Raw genomic sequence first — 21698 nt, 5'->3', positions numbered from 1 at the left:
AGTCTTGGACAATGTTGGCCAGCCTAAAATATGTGAGGTTTTTGTGACATATTCATGGTTACATGCCATAGTTTAAAAAACCAATGAAATAATTAGATCCATGCAATGCCTTTTTAATATTCCAGCTATTTCCAGCCTTCCCTGGACACAAGTTCCCCTGCCCTACTCTATATCACATTTTTTGTCTATTATCATTTTTTGAGGTTTACTTGCTTAGAGACTTCTTTGCTATATGTGGAAGTAGGATGGGTTGGAAAAGTTGTGGGTGATATTTTCCCATACTGCAATGATTTCTGATGCAAGAGAACTGTTTGTGAAGAGATTTGGTGCTCTCTTAATCCATGTCTTTTACCACTTAATTATAGAGAAGGCCAGAACTCCTGTACTCTAAATATGAAAGTACTGGTATCATCCCTCCCCACCCCGGGAACATGCTTTCATACCTGGTGCAGGTCACTGCAGGATGCTGGGCAGGATGGACAACTAGTTTAATTCAATGGTATAATTCCTGTTTTAGTTTGTGCGTGTTGTGCAAGTAGTGTCTGGATGCTTCAAGCCAAAGCTGAATTCAACCTTTTGTTCAGGCAGAAAATATTTAAGAGGATATGTGTCCAATAAAGTGCATAATTTTGTGATGCCCCCAAACAAAATTAAATCTTGCACAGGAAATAACATTGATACAAAGTGCCATTCCTTTCTGTCTGGAGTTTCAAATGAAAAAAGCAAAAACATCACTCTGCTTTGATAAAGCAGTGACCTAATGTTAAAAACATTTCCCAGTTTTGTTTTTGTTATGGTAGAAGTGTCTTCAGCTGCTTTACTGAACTGCAAACAAAATGTTGGAAATTTCATTTAGAAATGTTAATCATTTACCAGATCAAGCACCAGAAATTGGCATAACTTCATGAAGTATATATAGAGGAAAATGTTTAAATCGCAGCAGTCTGTGCTTTGTCTCTGTTGCTAGGCAGAACTTCAGACACTCTTGAAATCTGTGTGCTCTGGAAGGCAGCAGATCATAGGAAACCATTGGGGTTCAAAGACAAAGTGCTTGAGGCATCTTGCCTAGAGTGGAAGGAAATCTGTCATTCGTGACAAGGATATTCTTCAACTTTGAGACACTGCATGGATTATTGATAATATTTCTCCATTTAACGCGTTATTACTTTAAAGACAGAAGGAAGTTATTGGTGAAAAATGCCCCAAGTGCATGCATCTGTTTATAATCCAAAAGCTGTCTCTCTTCTGTGGTTAAAATACACAAGCGTAATGCTACAAATGAATGGAAACAAGTAGTCTTCCAAGAATTTTTTTTATCACTCTGGATATTAGATTTTCTAATATGATTTGTCTGCTTGCATGTTGGTGTTTTTGTGTGTGCGCACTTTGTGGGGCTTTTATTTTTTCTAATCGCTGTGGCTTTATAATTGGAGGAGATTGTGAGTATACATGAACCAGCACACCACAGCTTGGAACCCCTCTATTTCTTCTACATACGAGTCTAGGTCCGTGCCCCTCTGAGGAAAAATTTATCTGCATCTGCCTGATATATCCTATTTGTCAATAGTCCCTTGAGAAGAATACATTTGTTAGAAAATTCCATGTTGCTGAAAATATCAAAAATATTGCATTTAATTTCAGTGATATTGAGGATCCCCACTTTAAAAGTTTAATGGGGTCAAGTGAAAACTCTAGAAAATATCTGCCTCGCCCTTGCAGGGTATGGAACTGTTTGCAAGGAGACCTTAGCAAGAAGTCTGGCTAGATGATCTTACAGGTCTTTTTCAACCTAAATGATTTCTGCAAGAAGGTCATAATATAAGCAAATCATAATTGTGTTCTGAAACAAGGGGGCGAGGTTGGCTGCTTTTGACTCGCTATTAAATCCTACCTCTGGGCAGTGCACATAGCAACCATGTGTAGCTGCTATGACAGACGTATCTTTGGTTCCTCTAAACACACCCTGGTGAGGAGGGAAGCACTCTGTCAAACCAGTTTAGTTCCTTTAAAAAAAAAAAAAAGCTTCACCTGCAGTGAAGCAATAAAATGGCTGAGGGAAGTGTCACGCTGGAGGTGGTTAACTAACACTTGGGTTCTGTCAGTTCTCAGCCTGAAAGAAAGGTTGAGTGGGGAGTGGCAAAGCATAAGAGGAGAGACTGGAAGGTGGTTCCCCTGCAGTGGCCGCAGCAGTAATTGCCACTTGCCGCTTCCTTTTGGGGTCACCCAGCTTCCTCAGCCTCTCCTCAGAGGAGAGATGCTCCAGTCCCTTGATCATCTCGGTGGCCCGACGCTGGGCCACCTACAATTCTGACAGTTGCAGACATTTCTGTGGTGTTGCAAAGGGGAATATTAGGCAGAAGGGACCCCTGCAAAACCAGAGTTTGCTAGTGGTGTAACTGTCTGAGATGCTCAAATGCGGACTGGACTGAAGCTTTTTGATAGGAAAGGGCAGTGTCATGCAAAAAGAGGGACCTTATAAAAAAATATGTTCACTCTTTAAGAGTGAGGTCCTGATTCTTATGGCCGATTGAAGCCTGATCCCTGATTTCTCTTAGTAATGACTTCTTAATTTTTGAAGGCAAATGCATTTCAAATTGCAAAGGAATGGCATCTGGGGTGGGGGAAGATAACATGGGCAATAATGGGTGAATAGCATAGGCTACAGTCCAGGCTGGGACCACATCTTCCATGAGATGACAGGATGGTCTTGAACACTGCATAGCTGAAACAGGATCCCTTGAAAAGCTGAAAGCTGCTTGGTCAGGTATGAGAGCATGTTCATTTCTAAGTTCTCAAAGTATCATAAAGGCACTTCAGTAACTTGCTGCATGTTCACCAGATATTTCTTTATCCTTAAATCCTTTAAAAGGGAAGCATTCGTATTTTAGAACTCCTCAAAAACATAATCAGAGAAAAATTAGTCAGCAAAACTTACTGAACATCTAATTTCTTTCTTCCTTTCCCCAGACCAATACTCTGCCTCTTCCAGTTCTGCTCCTGTCGTCTTTTCAGATGAACAACATCCTTCTGCAGCTCCCTTGGACTTCAATTTCCTCTGTAGCCATCCTTCCTCCTCTGTCTGCAATTATTTCATTTCTTTGCCAGAGGCAATTTCTTTCATCTCCTGCCAAAGAGAGGGACTCCATGTAAGCACAAAGTCTCTGGTCCTTTGTTGTACCTGGCGTCTCTCATTAGGTGGTGCTGCACGGCAGTGGCAATGGTCTCTGCCATCAAATGCTGTAATATTAGCAGCTCATTACCTGTAATGCAATATATTGCTATGAGCAGTGGGAAATGGAGCCTTCGTAAGTCTTACTTCCAGTTTAGTGACTTGGTGCACGTACAGTGTATTTCAAGTATCCTAATATAATTATTTCTGTGTGTTTATATTCCTTTAAATGTTGAGACTTAAGGAAAAAAATCCTTTAAAAATATTTTTAACCTGATGTCGCAGTTCTTTAGGGCTGCTTCTACTGCTTACTCACTCTCATTTCTTAAAATGCCTTTGTAGATTTAAGTATTTTTTTTAAAAAACTGAACATAATAGTATTCAGGAGCTTTACAGTCTTTGAACATGTAAAACCAATTGAGTTCCCTTACACTAATCTTTCCCCTTGAAAATTATTCCAAATTGAGAGAATAACATAATATTTCTACAGCTGAAGTCAGTGAACTCAGCTTTACTTTCTGCAACTTCCACCTAATGGTTTATTTCTTACATAACTGTCACTAGATAACATTGGAATTTTGAAATGCTGCAATTCATGTTAAGTGCCATAGCTTATTGGGAACCGGTGCCATGACTTCTTTTTTTCCAGACTCTGTATGTGACACTAATTGCCTCGATGGTGTCTTTTGACCCTGTTAAATGCTAGTTTCTGCACAATTTCTTTTGCTCATTGCCCATCTGTTTACTTGTTAACAAGCTAAGTAAACCTGGTGAAATGGCTTGGGAAAACGTGGATGTGTAAGGAGGAGATATAAAAGCTAGGGAATGTGGAGACAGGAGAGAAGATGCAGTCAGAAGGCTGTTGGTTCCCCAAACTGCATATGTGCGAGTGTGGGTGTATGTGCAAAAAGGGGGAGGGGGAGGGGAGTTGGTGAGCGTTTTTGCCTGTAGCTTGCTCAAACCATGTCTTGGTATGCTGCTGAAAGTACAGCTTCCAGTAAAGACTGAAAAATGCAAAAGATTGAAAAATCTCCAGTAATAACAAGAAATGACTTCCACGCATGAATAACGTCTCTAAACACGTGAAAGCAATTATATCTGAAGCATTTCCCTGTTGTGCACTTATTCTTTCTATCTGGTGCCTTTTTCCTTGTGCTGAATGTGGTTACAAAACCTTGTCGTTAGATCTCTGGCTTGCTTGTGGTTCTGACCATCCACTTTGGAGAACAGTGTGTATTTACACTGTTAATGATTTAAACTATATGAAAACTCAAAGTATCAAATGCACCCAGAATTACTAGTAAAGCAGTCTATGTGTAAACTAGGACTGAAATGTGCTTTGGTTTGAGACATTTCATTTGGTATCTGTCTCTCTCTGACACCTACATAAATAATTGCAACAGAGACTAGCTTGCAAATAGAAGAGTTGTTACATTTTTCTTAATTGCTGTAAGCAAAGATACTGCACTGTTTGAAGTCCTTCCTACAAAACAAGTGCTAATGAACTAAAAGCTTGCACTGAAACTTGCAGCATATGCTCCCTGGCCTGGAATTACAATAATAATAAAATTGGGCTATAAACTTGGGAAATACAACTATCAAGCTTGCATTTATCTTTTCTTTTACATGAACAAGAATAAGGTATTTAAAGATTCAATTACAACAAAGTGGATACATTAGTTAAAAATACTAAGATAACATTCTAGACAAATGTGATTTTAGTACCTCTACAGCAAAAATGTATTCCTTTAATCCTTTCTTTACATTTTCCCTAGACAAATGTGATCTTAGTATCTGTTGATATACCTTTATCTGTTAATATTTCAAGTAATGTTTCTATTTTAACTGAAAATGCATGAAAACACTTCTTTCCTTGTTCATTTGAAACCCAAGTGCTGCTGTTGTCATAAACTGTTTTCCTTCCATAGCCAAAACAATGGTATGGAGAGATTTCACATAGTTCTTCAACTGCTTTTTTTTTTAATTGTCCCAACTCAAAGTTCTTTGTGATAGCACGTGGCCAGCCATCTCATGAGTCATGTACTGCCCGTCTCATTAGGGTGCTGAATCGCTGGATCTTTGGGTACGCTAAGCCTCAAGAATCTGAACGAAGTCCAGATGTTATCCTTATCTCACCTCCAGTATCCTGTGGATAGATAGATTTGAATCTGTGGATGCTGGGAACCCACAGGTCAATAGCTATAGGAGTTTGGGGGCTGGGGAGAGGCGGTTTGGTGTGTAAGGGGGTTATGGTGGGGGGTACACTTTCATTTTTAGTGCCATATTAAAGCACAAAGTCATCTGGGATGCTTTCTAAACGCAAACCTTACACTTGGCATGAAGGGGGAAAGGAGGCTTTGGTGCAATTTCAGGGCTGCTTGAGTAGCCCTACAAAACCTTCTATTCATACGTTGTGTATGCTGTTGTAGTGTTTTCTAAGCTGTTTTGTTGCTGATATTTTTTCTAGCCTTTTTATTTCAGCCTCCTAAGGAGTTGTTCAGAACACATTGATTTTTCTACCCAGGGCAACATCTCTGTCTTCTGTGTTACCCAGGTTGACACTATATAGAAGCCCAGCTGAGACTCAGCTATTCACGGATTCATTTATCTTTTGATCACTTATTCCTTATCTTGGAGAAGTGAACAACTTTAGGTCAGGTAACAATGAATGCTGTGAAGAAGAGGTAGATGTTACAGGGAAAAAAACAAGAAAAGATTAAGAGGTGACATACGAAATGACTTTTACAATAGGTGAGCTCAAAATTTGGCTAGCATGAGAGCATGTACATTATGAAATACGATCATTAAAAGATATCTAACCAGTGAAAATGGAATTTTTGCTCCCTTCTTCTCTTGTTAACTCAGTAGATGACTTTTCTAGAAACTATTCCTTCATAGACTTTGTTCCCTGGGTTTACCTTTCTTTTTTTCTATGGCAGAAAAGCAAACAAACAAAAAAACCACTGAAGTCTAGGACATCACCATTATGACGTGAATTACTTTGAAAAGAGAACTTTCAGAAAAATTTTTTTTTTGTATGTATATAATTCAATGGCTTTCTTATTTTGGCGTGAACTCAATGTTTGGACACTTTTTCTCATGATGACTTTATCCTTTTCTTTACTTAATTAGGGATTTTAAGGTTAAGGTACTGCCATTCTGCTTGTACCACCAACTGAACTCATATGGAGATCATCTGGCAAACTTAAAATAATCATCTTGCTCTTCTATTGTTTTGGGAACATAGATAAATGTGGACTTCTTATTTAACTGAAGTTAGTTGGAAATACACATGAGAACATAAATTACAGAATGGTTTGGGCTGGAAGGGAAGGAACCCTTAAATATTGTTTAGTCCACCCCCTGCTGTGGGCATGGACATCTCCAGGCTGCCCAAAGCCCCCATCCAACCTGGCCTTGAACATTTCCAGGGATGGGGCAGTTGCAACCTCTCTGGGCAACCTGTTCCATTGCCTTACTCACCACCCTCTGAGTCAAGAATTTCTTCCTGATATCTAATCTAAATCCACTCTGTTTCAATTTTAAAACCATTGCCCCTAGTCCTGTCACTACAGGCAATTGTAAAGAATTGTGGTTCAAGTTGAAGTCCGGATGCATAAATTAGGGTGGTGACGAGAAATGGTGTACATTTAAACTGTTTGCAGAATTTATAGGCACATCTGATTTATTTGGATATTATGATGTTATATTAATCTCAGTGACTGGGTTTTTTTTCCAGAGATTCATAGTCATTCTAATTTCAGTTCACATTTGCAAGTTTTATGTCCTACTGGAACACCTACATCCATTTACTTTATGCTGCCAATCTGCCTATACAGTGAGAATTTTTTATCACACAAACAAAATAACGTATGTTGTTTTTCTTAGTTTGACACCTGTCAGTACAGTCATCAATATAAACAACAGTAAGCTTATTCATCTTGCTGTCACTTCTGGGATGATCTTGTTTAGGAGGGTTGGGGGTGGGGAAGCTTTACTGAATTGCTTGATCTCAAATGTTTATGGAAAATATCCTTGCTCTTTCTGCAGTATTGTTCTCCTAAGTCAGGGATTCCCTTAAATACTGGAATAAAGACTTCATTTCCATTCCTCAGAATTTGGCAGAAGAGACGAAAAAGCATATAAAAAACCAGAGTGTAAGCAGCTGATGTGAAGAGATCTGTACTTCTCATACCTACTATACCAGTAAACATGATTCTCCTTGCTTTCCCCTTATCCATTGCTTTTCTTCATCTTTTGTATGTAATAAAAAAAAAGTTACGTGTTATTTCAAGAGTCTTGGCGTGACTCTTTCAGCAGGCATACCACAATAAGACCCCATCATTATGATGATGATAGAAAATTGCAGTAAGACTTCTTCAACAATCAGTCTTTTCCTTTCATAAATGTCCGTTTGATTTGTTATCAAAGGCATTTTTGGCTGAAGATTGAAAGACTTCCACATCCTCTAAACCAAAATTATGTCTAGGGATTTGGGGTATGGGGTTAAGCAGGACAATACATCTCTGCATTAAGCAATAGAGCAGGAATTATTCCAGCTGAAAAATACAGAAGTCTTACAGATACAAAGGGGAGCATTCACATGCACCAGTGTAAATGATCAATGGCAAAAATATTAATCAGTTTCATCCTTCTTACTCTTGTTGTTATTTCCAGATATCCTGCCTGTTTTCTTCAGTGCAGTCAAGCCCATTGTGGGTTTTAGTAATGAATTGTGAAGAATTAGAGAGGAGGAGCTTCCTTTTGTAGAAATCCAGACATTGCTCTTCACTCATATGAAGTTGTTAGGGTTGGCAGTGTCATAAGTTCATTGCTGGGCAGTTACAAGGAAAGCCTCTGTGGGTACCAGATTCTTGAGCACTTGTTAGCCTCTCAGGAGTTTGTGCCATCAACTAAATTGTGATAGGAAAGGAAGATAGCAGCATGGTTTCCTTGGCTGCTTTGAACCAGGCATCTCTCCTGCTACCAGGAATGAAATGCCAGCAGAGTTCTATGAGTTCTATTATGGGTGGAAGATATAAATGCCTACTCTTCTCAGGGCCTAAAATTTCAAGGAGGTAGGTCCTGCTTGCTTCAGAAACAAGCTGTTCTTTTCCAGTGCTTGGCCTTGAGAAAGCTAGTAACCTCTCTGGTCTGGCTGGTTGCTGCAAAGACAGAGGCTTTCTACCCAGATGGTCATTAGTCTAATTTAGCCGCTTCTCTGTTCAAGGTTGTGTACGCAACCCCCCTAAATATGGTTCCTATCATCTTCCCTTTGGAAGGCTTTGAACAAAATAAATTGACTACTGCAGCGAACTGTGGTGATGTCAGACTTAAATTCAGAGAGGAAGAAGAAATGGGGAGGAGAAAACTGGACAGAAAGTCTGCAAAGGCTGACAACTACAAGCTCCTTGCTTCTAGGGATAATGGTAGTATTTTTGTTCACAGCTACTGATCAAGGACAAAAGTTCATCTCCTGCATACTTAAGAAGGGTTATAAATAGTTGTGAAAGGTGGGGCAGGACCTTTTGCAGTACTCTGGGTGAATGCATCTGAAGTTCTCCACAAAGCTGGTGCTTATTGTCACCATCTAGAAGAACCACCAGTTCCTGCAAGAGAGGGGAAAAAACAAATGAACAAATAAATAAAAACCTACTGGTTTTGTGCTATAGGCCTCTTCCTTCCTGACAGACCCTAAAAGGCAAAATCTGTCAGGCTGAGGTATAACGTGTTACTGACAACTCTAGGTAAAATGAAATGGACTCAAGATGTGGTATAAAATGTGCCGTGAATTTACTTCCAGGTCCTGCCAAAAAACACAGATGCCAGAGCACTGGGAGTTTTCTGAATTCTTGCTTGTTGGCTGTGGGTGTAGTCTATTTATCTCCTTGTGCATCTTACTGTACACAGTAACAATACAGTTTGGGAGTGATATATTGGATAGGGGTGGTTAGAGCTAAATGAGTACTGTAAACTGAGATATGTAATGCTAGGATTATGCAATGATGGAGCCACTCGCCCTGGAACCTGATCCACTTTTTTTGGTAACTGAAAAAAGAAGAAAAGGCCATTAGCAAGGTAATAATTCAGACATTGACGCATATGTGAGGTGATCTCTCCGTTCTGTAGTTTTTGGCACAGACCCAGCTCTGTGGAGGCAGGCAGTGTGACAGAACCCAGGGAAACTGGCACACACAGCTGAAATATTGCAGTAGGGACTGTACCACAATATCAGATTTGTATCAGTGCCCCACTTTACAGAACATTAGCAATCATCTCTACAGCATGATGGTAAACTTGGCTTTTATTGCTGCAGGCTAAGCTTGGGACTTGAAGTTCATAAATCAGTGTAGTGTCTCTGAGGTCACTGTCTGATTAACTTCTTGCCCAGTGGGATCCGTGTGTAATCCAGTGTTAAGGCTATTTCTTTCACAAATGGTTTGGTATTTATCTTGAATCTTCCATCCCTAACCTACAGATCTACATCAGGGAGTTGCATGCTTCACACTGATGCAATTAACATTTCTCACGGATCAGTCTGTGGGGTCCTTGCTTGGCTTTAGGTTGTGTGGTCTAAATGGGGCTGTATTAGAGGACCTTTGAACATGAGACCAAGAGACAGGACTGGCGACGTGAACTGCAGAGCAGACTAGATGGCTGGTGGGGTCTTCTGCTGTAAGGCTTTGTTCAGGCTGTGGTTTGGGCATGATGAATGCCTCTCTCTTGGGTTTTAGCAGCTAAGAGGTTTGTGATGGAGAATCAATTAACCAGCATGCCTAGGTATGTAGTGTTGGTTTTGCACTTGATGGGGAGAGTCTAGCTTGTAGTATTTTAACCACAGCAAAATTAAGGTGAGAAATGTGCTGGTAATTTGCATTTCTGTGAGGTACATGTGGCCTATACATATATATATGTATATGTATAGGCCACATGTACCTCACAGAAATGCATATATATACATATATATACATATATATATATATATATATAGGAAGCCAATCCACATGAAAACTTCTATAGTCCTACAGGACGGCTGCCTGTCCTGGGAAGCCATTCGAATAGGTGTAAATCATGGAAGCAATTTGATGTGAACTCCATTAGCATGATTTCTTAACACTGCAAGATCTTGTCATTCTTAATGGCTTTTAAGGCAAAAAAAAAAAAAGGCCCATTATGATCAGCTGTATTTGGCGTTTAGTAGGACAAGCTGAAATGTACTCAGTGTTAATTTTGGTACTGAGACATATAATTAGTGTATTCTTTTGTGCTATGTGTTTTTTGTTCAGTCCTTCATGATTTTGATGTCATGACATCTTTTGAATGGTTTATCTTTGTTTACTTCTTCTTGATTTGCTTCCTAAATAAATCATAGCAAACCTGAAGTTAAATTAGCCCTCTGCATGTATGTGTGTGTAAAGTCTTGATTTACATGCTGTTTGAAGTAAATTACATAGACCTAGCAATTGCAAGTTACCAAAGTATTAGGGGACGCTTTCCTACAAAATTGAAATCAAACTGTTTTACTGCAGCAATTAAATGTGATTTATGATATAGTCTTTAATTATGTCATTGCCTTCTTTCCTTCAAAACAGAAGGAAGCAAAATGCATTCAGCTGAAGGAAGGAGAGAAAAAAAGACAAAGAGATTATGTTCAGACACGGATAAAAATCGCTTTTGGGAGATGTTTCTTTTATTGTTTGGTGGATCACATGGCCTAAGTGGTTGAAAAATTATCCAAAATCAATTATGTCTATTACATAAGAATACCACACCCAGTATAAGCAGTTTTAATGAATAAACAATGACTCACAAATTATAGACATTCTTTGAAGAGGTAGTATCTCAGGGTGCGATTCACTTTGTCTTACTTAAGTCCTTAAAATTTGGGGACATCTGAGCTGGTCAATGGTTTTCAATTTTTTTAATGGTATCTTGTTCCTATGTAGACTACAATATTACAGTTGTGTTTGATGCCTTGCAGTGGGTATAAGCTGGATAAAAGTCCCTTGCAAGAAATGTTCTCTCTATGAAACCTGAGTTTAAAACAGAGTACTACTTTTTTCTGACATCAACAAATTCAAGGTATTGTGCAACTTGGAAAATGTTTGTTTCAAGCCATCAGTGTTAAATTGTTCTTTGAGAATACCTCTTAACTACTTAATTATTAGTTATTCTTTAAAAGTCAATATTAATAAAGCTGAACTTGGCAGTACTGATGCTTTTATTTTAATGTCAACAAACCAGGTAGTCTCCGAAATCTGCTAGTTGCAAGATCAGTCTGACAGCTCCATCCTGTATACCAAATCAATGTGGATTGCCACAGTGGCTGCACAAATAACTTAGTCAAAAGGCTTTCAGTGTAATATCCTCTAATTTTAATGTAATTTTAAGAGGTCTGTAAGGCTAACACTAACATCTACAATTTTGTGCTGAAGTTGGACTCTTGTGGTTCAAGGATGGCCTTGACTTATCTGAGTTGATCCATCTTAAAACTTTGTAACAGTCAAAAATATTCCACACCTTGTTTTGGATAAGTTTTTGTTGTTGTTCTGTTTTGTTTTTTAAATTACTTAGAAATAACTTTAGGAAATGAAAACGTGCTATGAAAATGTGATTATGCGTTGCAGTGTGACACTCCTGTGGAGGAGCTATGCTGAAGTTTAATGTGTCTTCAGTGACACATCTTCCTTGGCTTCTTGAGAATAATTTCCTAGGAGTGACCTCCGTAGTTACATGCAGTTGTAATTTTGCAAGGAATATCAGCATAACGGTTATTTGCCGATACATATGTCATTGCAGTTTTAGAATGGGCCAAACTCTGGCCAGCTACCTTAGGTGAAAGAAACATCTCACTGTCTATTGCTTGTGTGACTTAAGAGTGTAAAAAAAAAAAAAAAAGGTGCAGTTCCACAGATGTCTGAGAAAACTCTAAAATGAGAATAACTTTTTGACTCTAAGAATTGATTGGAGTCCTAGGAAAGAACTTAAACCCATTAGATTATTTTTGTAACATCTAGTTTTGCTCTCAGTAGAGGGATTGAAGTTCAAGCTTTTGAAATTATAAAATACCGTATGTAAAAACTAACTGCTTAATTCTAGGTTTTCTAGTGGTAGCATGCATTCCTTTAGCAATTTAGGGAAAAATGAAAGGGTGATAATTTAGCAGCTCCTTAAAGAGCTGTGTCCTCTCCTTTGCTCTTTTACCAAGCACTGTTCATTTGTTCCACCACTAATTTCTTTAATTACTGTGGTAACCAGTAACTTTAGTCTGGATGCACAGAGATGCCACAGCACTCTTAATTGTGTGCCTGAAGTCCTGCTCAGTGATGGAGATGGTCAGGATCCTCTAAAGAAGGCTTGTAATAAGCTTGTGACTGACCTGGAGACCTCTGAGCGAAGCAAAAATAAATGCCTTTCTTAGCATTTGATTCCTGTACTCAACTGAGATAAAATGCTTTTGGGCTGTTCTGGAAATTTTGTGTCCTTCCTGATTTGTGTGTTACTAATCTGAGTGTCGATAAGAAATCGGTTGCTTGTTCACTTCAACGGACTTGTGCAGAGGGGGAATCTAGTAAGAAGAATCTCAATGAGTTCAGGCTTGAGAAGGGTACTGCGTTGATGGTCTCTTTTGAGATGGAGTGGGTTAATGCCAGAAGCAAATTTCTTTTGTGGAAAAGAGCTTTGCTGCAAACCTGTAGGCAATGCTTCTGGCATCAGGTATCTTAAGTCCTTTATAAGACATTGTTCTTGTTCACTGCTTTTCACCCCATATATATAAAGTAGCCCCACTAGTATAGTCTTACCACTTGCCAGCTAATGGAAATTGATGTGCATGTGGTAGCAAAGACATGCCAGAGTGGTTCCTTAGTCTCACTGCCTTAAGTGCAAGTGGCAGGGGAAAAAAAAAAACAAAACAACAAAACTTCATGCCGGATATCATGAGTGTACAAGCTGTAAAACGAAGTAGGAGATAAAAGACTCTTTCTTAGCACTTCTGTTTCAAATTTAATTTATGCTTTTCAGTATAGCTGGTACTGTTGTAGAATACAACAATAAGTATTCCCACAGAACTTAGCTGAAGATTGTGTTGCCCTAGTGGAAACTACTTGAAGATGTTGAATCTGACTTCTTTTGAGACACAAAGAACTGTTCTTAAAAAGACTTTTTAAAAGTTTAATATTTTAAAAAAAAGAATAATATGAACTATGTGTTGAACTGTTCTCAGATGTTCTTGCTAGTCCTGATTTTGTATGCATGTGTCAAATTAACTCTTATTATTTTTATAGACAGTTACTGGGAAAAGCTTTGAAACCAAAGACTTTCGAGCAGCTCTAGAAAATGGAGTCCTGTTGTGCGAGTGAGTATTGACTTACCTATGCTAAAATGCTTCAGTTAGCTGGCCTCTTCCCTTCTTGGCATGTTGGAATTTTTTAAGTAACAAAAATATTGTGAAGTAAGCATATAAAAATATATATTGTTTGAAAGCTGTTCTTCCTTCCCATGGCAAATATCTGCTTTCTAGATCTACACATTCTATGTGTTGTCCAACACACTTCCTTGTGTCTTAGCTGGAACATTGTGCTAATCCTCTGGCTTGTTGATTAATTATTTTGGCTGTAATGCTTGTGGCATCACCGGACTTTCTCTAAAGCTTATGCATGGCTGTGATCAAGACACTCAGTTACTTGTCAGCCCGGTGGTGGTGGTTTCCCTGCTTCTCCACAAGAAATTGTTGTAAACTCCATGTGCTAGCTGTTCTCTAAATCCTGAAAGAGAGTTATTCCTCACAGAGAACTTGACACCCACAGAACATTTCTTTTAAAAAGTACTTAATTTCAGAAGTGGTTATGAAATTGTAAATTAAAAATAGCATGCAGGCCTCTGATTTCATGTGTCTATTACTTACCAGTATTGCTCTTGAGCATAAAATATGAGAGGGGTTATTTTGCCATCTTATAATTATATCCAAGTACCTCAATACCATAAAATCTATTGGATGTTACTTGACATATTTTATAAGCTGTTTTTGTTTGTTTGTTAATTTTTTAAAAAAGTACTTTAGGATGATAAAAGTAAATGGGTTGGATATTAGTGTCATGTACATACATATACATAAAAAAAAATCAGAGTGGTTTGGGTTGGAAGGAACCTTTTAAAGACCATTTAGTTCCAACCCCCTGCCATGGGCATGGACACCTCCCATTAGACCAGGTAGAAATATGTTTTCTTGTATGTGCATGTGCAGCCCAGGTTTCGGTACCTTCTAGACTGAATTAGTTATTGCTTTTAACAACAAACAGTACTCTGACCTCAACTTTTTCTAGAGTGCTTTCTCAAAAAAAAAAAAAGCTGCTTTCTATTTATATGTGTTAGACTTAGCAGTAATGGAACTTGTCTGGTTTCGTTGGTAGACTGAGTCAGAGGTATAAAACATCCACTCATCAGGTCGCTTCAACATGTCTGTAACTTTCATCTGTACTTACTAGGATAGGTTTCCAGGACTGGAAGCAGTGCTAACTCCTTATGGTTTAAGGAAAAGAAGGTGTAAATGTAATTAGACTGTCAGTATAGAGAAATCCTATTAGAGGTCTGCATGTGATGCTTAAAAAATACTTTGAATCTCAGAGACGCTCTTAGATCAGTTCAACCAAGCCAACTTCCAGAAAATATTTATAAAGGTACAGTTCTGAGTTACTATTTTTAGCGTATATCACAAATAACCAAAGTAAATGAAAAAAATGCAACATTTCTGCATCTTTCCTTCTGTTAATGTTATTGCATTTCCTGTTTGTTCTCTTATTTTCTCCTTTGGGCACATCACCTTTCAGACTATCTTGCTAGTTGCTTCTGCAGTTAACTTTGTGATGTGAAGGAGACAATATATTTTTAAGATTAAATGATGTTTTAGGGATGGACACCGTATTTTTGTTCCTTGTGTAATCAAATGTGTAGTAGACTGAATCTGGTAACAGAATAGCTTCTACTTTAAGTTATTTCTTTAGGTATGTACTTATTGGGGTGTGTGTACTGTATTCAGCTGTAACTTTTCAGTAGTGTCTTCAAGAATTGGTAATGAACTGATATATTCTAACTCTCTGATATCTTCGTTGTTGACACATCTTTGGCAAAAGAATATAAGCTTCCATCTGCCAAATGTAAATCAGTTAAATTTATCTGTAATTAATAGTTACATGCAAGAAAAACATTCTGTAATCTCTTCAGATGAGCAACTTGCCTTAGGAGGCATGCAACATTTTTTTAAAGGTAAAGACATCTAATTATGCTGCACTCAATCATATAGCTGTCCTCCCATATCATAATTTTTAAATTTGACATACTTGAAGTCAAGGGATAAATGATTTCCATAGAAATTCAGTGGAAATAGAGAACAGCAAAGTGTGAAACATTTTCCTATGTCCAGTTTTCACTGAAGTAGACAGAACACCAGATTTTAAATAGTGGAGACAAATTAGATGCAGCATTGTTGTTGCCTTGGTTCCCGCATGTACTGACTAGTTTAATGTCCACATACACATTATTTCTGGAGATGGATATTTGACAAACTACAGCAGACCAGACCTATGCTTTCACCTTATACTCCAAGGGTAGCCCAGTTGGCTTGATTGACCCACTTGATGACCAAGTGTGTGTAATGTTAACTGACTGATCAGGAGCTGACTGATAAATCCTTTGATGCTATACTCTATCTCTTTACAAATATCTTTATAAATCTCTTTTACTAAATACATTAGAGGAAGAAAGACATGAAAGTTCTCCGTATTTCATGCTACTTTGTTTTTTTTATTTATTATAAATTTAAATTGTTATTGTCAAATTTATGTGGTTCACGTGATATAAGTGAGGAATATATGCGGAGTAGTTCTTAATAAGCAGTGATATTCATGCTTAGAGTTATGTAACAGAAAATCATATGATTTATTTTCAGTTTGATTAACAAGATCAAACCTGGCATTGTTAAGAAGATCAATCGTCTGTCAACTCCAATAGCTGGCTTGGTAAGTAATGACAGCAATTCTAGTATCTGTGGTATGATTACAAGTTCTGTTTCATTGTTTTTAATGTGTGCTCTTGCCTATTGGTCTTACATAGTCTCATAAAAAAAACCTTCCAAGTGTGTAGAAGGTTAGCTCTATTTCCACTTTTAAGATTTTGCCATATATACTTTGATGTAGAATGCAAATATTACCTGTGCTGTGATATGGATCTGTATCCTTAATCAGCTTGTCACCACATGAGGCGGCATCATCCCCGTATCAGCACTGGTGCCTCCTGTGTGCAAATATATACAACTTTACCTTTCTTTATTCAAAGGCCACCATCCTATATTCTATTCACAAACCACTTCAGAATTTCCTCTATTAGGGAATGGGCAGAAATGTTCTTTGTAATCTGAGTATTTTTAGAAGCTGCTTCTCCCCACCCAGAGTAAAGCCTATGTTGCATTAAAATAACTCTGATTCAGAAATCTCTCTTCATGCCTCAGCTGAGGGATTTGCTGATGTTTTGGCTGTAAATCACGTCATCTGAAGAAGGGGAAAAATAATGATGGAATCACTTACACAGGAAATCTTAGACTTCCCGTTTGCTATTTGGCAAACTTTCTGGTCAGAGACTGTAGGCTAATTTTTTTTAGCCATTTGACAACAGAAAAGCTTTTGAGAATAAACAAATTCAGAGTTTTCATCTTTTTTTTTTCCTAAAGAAAGTAGCCTTGTTAGTTATTCCTGTTGCCAGAGTATCTATGCCTCTTAGGCAGTTCTGTGGCCAGAACTGTTTAAACTCTTTTGTCCCCGTTCACCTTGGGTCTTTAAGTAAGTAGATCCCACCTCATGGTAAACGTGCAATTTCAGCATTAGAGAAAGTTATCTGAATTCTTAATAGAAGTAGAATACAATATTTCTCTATAACTTATTTTGTTTGCTCATCCCTTTAATACATCTGCTTTTGTTGGTCAGCTATGCAACTCTTTGGAGAAAGAGAGTTTTAAAGTGTATTTAACTTGGCTGGAAGTCATAAGATTGGGTTAACTTGCCCTATATCATTGCACAAGCTCAGAAAGTGTATTTCCACATCAAATGAATGTACAAAGCGTTAGCTGCCTTTGTCCCAGAAAAGCTCTGGGTATTAGGTTTGTGAATAATGAGTGCTGCACATTCTTCCCCTATGAGGCATCCAAAAAAAGAATTCAAATTAAACCAAAATCATTCTGGGGAAGACAGTGAGGTTATTCTATCAGTAGTTTGATTGCCTAAAGGGTCTCTAAAGTAGCCATTAATCCAAACCAGATAAACATAGGATAGATTTCATTTTTGTGGTGACTAAGTATTGTCTTGAATGATAAAATGCAATGTTTTCATTTTTACAAGTATTATTATTATTTTGTTTTCAGATATGAGAATTTGGAGTATTCATTAGGTGTGTAGTTTGTCTTAGCTGTGGTGCATTATTGTTCCGTCAAGTTGTTTCTAGTTCCTGCAAGTCTTCAAAAATAAAAGAAAGCAGAGGAAGGGTGAATGAATCTCATAAACCAGGACCATCCACTGGTGGTGGTGGTGTTAACATACCGGTTAAAGATAGTCATTGAGACAGCTGATGTTTTATGTTAACCTCTGGAAAAGATTTTACAGAAATACTTCAATTTCAGAAGATTGTGATTATTGTGGCAATAATGGGAAGAAGGGGAGACTTATTTTTCGTTGAGGGGAGACTTGAGAGGAATGTGTTCAAGCTTTGGAGAGTCCCACTGTCATCACTGCATGTAAAACTCACTAAAAAAATATAGTTTTCTGCACTTACAGAAACACAAGCATTGGTACCTGACAGGCTCAGGATACCATGGCTGATGAACCACAAGATTTAGTTGACAGGGATCCTTTCCATCTATACTTCTATACTTGAAATAAAAGCAGAGAATTTGTCAGTAGAAAAAGAAAGTTTACAGTGCTTGCTAGGAATTAGCTGGTAGGCTTGCTTGCCATGCTCTAGAAATATTTTAATTGTTGTTACTTGCTCCTCCCACAAATCTGCTTCTAGGCTGTGTTTTTCATGGCTTCATATCCACTTCTACAGCTCTCACTTCTGCTGCATTCAGTGTCTTTTGGTCTTACGTTAATTGCTCCCCACCAAGCCTTTGAGATTTACTAATACTGTTGGTAGGGGGACTTTTTTTCTTTTTGTTAAGCAGGTGTAAACTTTAACTTCAAGAGAGAGGATTTATTTCTAACAGATAAACAGATCCCCCAACTTGAATTTGAGTCTCTTGATCTTTTGATCCTGTTCTTTCTACACCTTCATGGTCCTCTGGACTCATCGTGATTAAGGACTCAAGTTCATTTCCTAAATATTTATTAATCTTTGGGCATCTAGCATCCATTTCTGTCCTTTTTTTAGTTAAAAGGGAGAAAAATACCATTTATTTATTTTTTGACAGAATGGCAGTCTACAGAAAACAAAAGCTTTAAAAGATGTATATATATTTTCAAGTTAATGTATTTGACTGCCATATTAGTGTGGTATTTTTCCTCCTCTTCCCTCTGAAAAGTTATGTTCACTTCAAATACTTGGCAGTGTTCTCAGCAGTGCTGAAATTCAATGTTCAACAGGCGTCTTTGGTTGAATCTCCAGAAGGATTTCATTATATTGTTTCTTTGACTTCATGGTTATTTTGAAGACAAACTTATTGAGTAAAATAGGAAGTGAAAGCCTATATGAATAATAAGAATCTGGTTTCTATGGAATATTGTACACTATGCTTTTTGTATTGAGGTGGAAGACTGAACTGTTTTTTGGTGGTGTTTTTGTTTTTAATGAAGTGAATGTGTTATTGTCACTTGCTTTTGTGATACATTAATATTTAAAAAATACAATAGCAGCTTTATATTAGCAGAATCACCTAAATTTCAAGTTCATTTTAGACAACTGAAAATGGGCTTCAACTTTCATCTCTAATTTGAGTACACTGCTGCCTAGCAATTTTGGGTTTGGATCTCAGTGGTTTGGGTATAATCATGATGGAATGGATAAATATGTGTCTTGATTAAATGCTGAAATTAAACTTAGCATTCAGTTGTCAAAAATACTGAATTGGTACTGGGCAAACTTAAAAATTCATTAAGCTATTACTGAAGTGCTGCTGCTCCATTTCAGAGGCATGTGTCTCCTGCTGCTTGGGTGAGATCTATCAGTCATCTTAGCTGTCTTTTTTTAATTTTTGTTTGGAAAACTGAACTGATACACTGAGGGAAGAGACCAAGACTAAAGTTGCAGGCAAGTGGTGGGAATAGGAGATAGAGGGCAGAATGGAACCATCTTTTGGTGGTGACGAGAGGTGCTCACACTACCCCAGCCCTGAAGTGAAACTCTTATTCCAATGGCAATTAGCAGGTCGTGACTGCTGGGAACACCTGCTCCTGCAGCAGCACATCCTAGATCCTTGTGGGTCCCTTCCAACTCAGGATAGTCTATGGCTCACAGAGCAGCGTACACGTTTGATTAGTCCTAGATCAATGTCAGCTTGCCCAGCTGAGTTGACGTGCAACCTTATTGCTGCTGCAGAGCTGCAGTGGCAGGAACAGATGCTGCTGCAGCCATCCTGGGCTCTCTTGTCATTGCTGGTCAACAATGAGTGACCAACAAAAATCAACCATGAGTGACCAACATAATGTCAGCATAGCTCTCGAGGAGGTTCCTGAGCAATGACACGTGCAGCCTTCAGGGTACAAAGGACTAATTCCAGTGGTACCTGCAGGAGGTTGTAACTTGCTGCAGGTTGATTTTTAACAGCACACAGAGGGTGATGTGCTTGCAGGATTCCTGAAGGGAGTTTGCTTGGACATGGCTGTTTGCTTGCTTTAATTACCTTTCAAGAGACTGTGAAGGGCAGTTAACACCACTAAATGTATGCTGAGAGAATGTTATTTGTTGAAAACTTTGCACTTGAAATATCTTCTGGAGAATGAAGAACTAGTTTCTGCTTATCTTTCCAATTGTATAAAACACACAGTACAAAGAGCAATCCATATTTTTTCCCTAGTACAGCAGCAAACCAGTACAGAGTAGCAGTTCATGAAGCTCTTAAGCTCTTTGGTGTTTCTAGGGGACAGGGAAAGGGTAAGGAAAAGGTCAGAGAATTGCGGAAGACGGAGTTTCATTTTTCAAGGCAATGAATGTGCAGTCTGCCTTTAAAAAAAAAAACAAAAACACGACGCTCTTTGTGGTCCACACTTGTATCAAATAGGCTTACATCAGGGAAATGTGATTTAAAGAAAATTCTCACATTGAAAGATCTTGCTGGGTTGATCCTATTCCCCCTGCTTGGCTCCTGTTATGGAGAAAACACTGCTTATATTGATTTTAGAACAGCACAACTTATATCTAGACAAAGAACTATAAATTTTATGCCTTGTTCCATCTATCGACATGATGCAACTGCACTTGAAATGTGGATAGCAGACAATTCACCTCACCTTCTGAAAAGCTGCCTTGCACTAAAGAGCAATCCCGGCTTCTCTGTTCCCTCCTTTCTTTCAAACATTGTGCATTAAATGACCATTTCAACATGGTTTGTTGATGCTTCATTCCTTTTGCTGTTTCCTAGCCTAGTGTTACTCCAAAGTTTCTGATGAAGGTGAAAAAGTAATCCCCAAAGACCTTTCCACTTTCCTTTTATCCAAGGTGAAGTTTTTTCTTAAAACAAACCCCACAACTTTTTACTCCTAACAACAAGAACATTGTTTTTCTTGATGTATGGTATTTCTTTTTCTTTTTTTAATGATTCTCTCCCTTTAGTATTGAAATAGACAGGAGGAAAAAGAAAGGGTAATCTTGAATCTTGCAGCTTCAGGATGTTACTAAATAAAAAGTTGCAAGCTGATTTTGTTTGGAGTTCTCAGGGAAAAATATAATGAATGCTTTGTGGAACCCCCCCCCCCCCCCCCCCCCCCAAAAAAAAAAGCTTCTCAATAAGTATGTGTTTCCTACTTTTCAGCTTGAATCCCAACATGTGAGATGGTTTGCATATAATCACACCAGGGAGAGGACTTTGGCCTGACAACACGTTTTCCAACAGGGCTCCGTTGAGTGTTTTGAGATGCATCTCTCGTAGTGCCTTTGTTCCCCAGAAACCTCAAATTTCCAACTTAGTTGGCTGAACAAAAAGAGACTGAACTGTGGCGGAAGTCAGAAATCACGAGACAGTGGGAAGATGAATGAGTTCTGTGTAGCATAAGGCAACCTCGATGTATCTGTCAGAATAATTTGTTTTGCTCATTGCTCAGGAGAAACAGCTGTATGGTCTGTAGCAATGCAAAGTTTTTAATAAATGTAAGCTTCCATCTGAGACCTCGTAGTGAAGAAAAAGTCAGTACCTCCTTTGGAAAAAAAGGTAGCTAATGGGAATCCTGCCTTGCAGTGTCCTGACCTGGGCACTTAAGACCATCTGTCTTTCCTCGCAACTAGCATTAATAAGGTGGAAGGGCAATGCTTTGCTCTGCCCTGTGGTCAGGAAGAG

The 21698-nt window shown here is 38.2% G+C and overlaps 1 protein-coding gene across 11 annotated transcripts in view; it reads left to right on the top strand.

Moving 5' to 3' along the window:
* Window positions 1-21698, top strand: part of LMO7 (LIM domain 7) — a 129333-nt gene that overhangs the window by 20947 nt on the left and 86688 nt on the right. For all 11 annotated transcript variants that reach the window (XM_083819891.1, XM_083819889.1, XM_083819890.1 and 8 more), the window contains exons 2-3: window positions 13456-13526; window positions 16116-16185. In XM_083819891.1, coding sequence (XP_083676017.1) covers window positions 13456-13526; window positions 16116-16185 — 141 coding nt within the window. The remainder of the gene's footprint in view (window positions 1-13455; window positions 13527-16115; window positions 16186-21698) is intronic.

Source organism: Anser anser (genome assembly GCF_964211835.1).
Source record: "Anser anser genome assembly, chromosome: 1".
Lineage (NCBI taxonomy): Eukaryota > Metazoa > Chordata > Aves > Anseriformes > Anatidae > Anser > Anser anser.
Note: the sequence above shows the minus strand (reverse complement) of the source record. Positions and strands in the feature narration are given on the sequence as shown.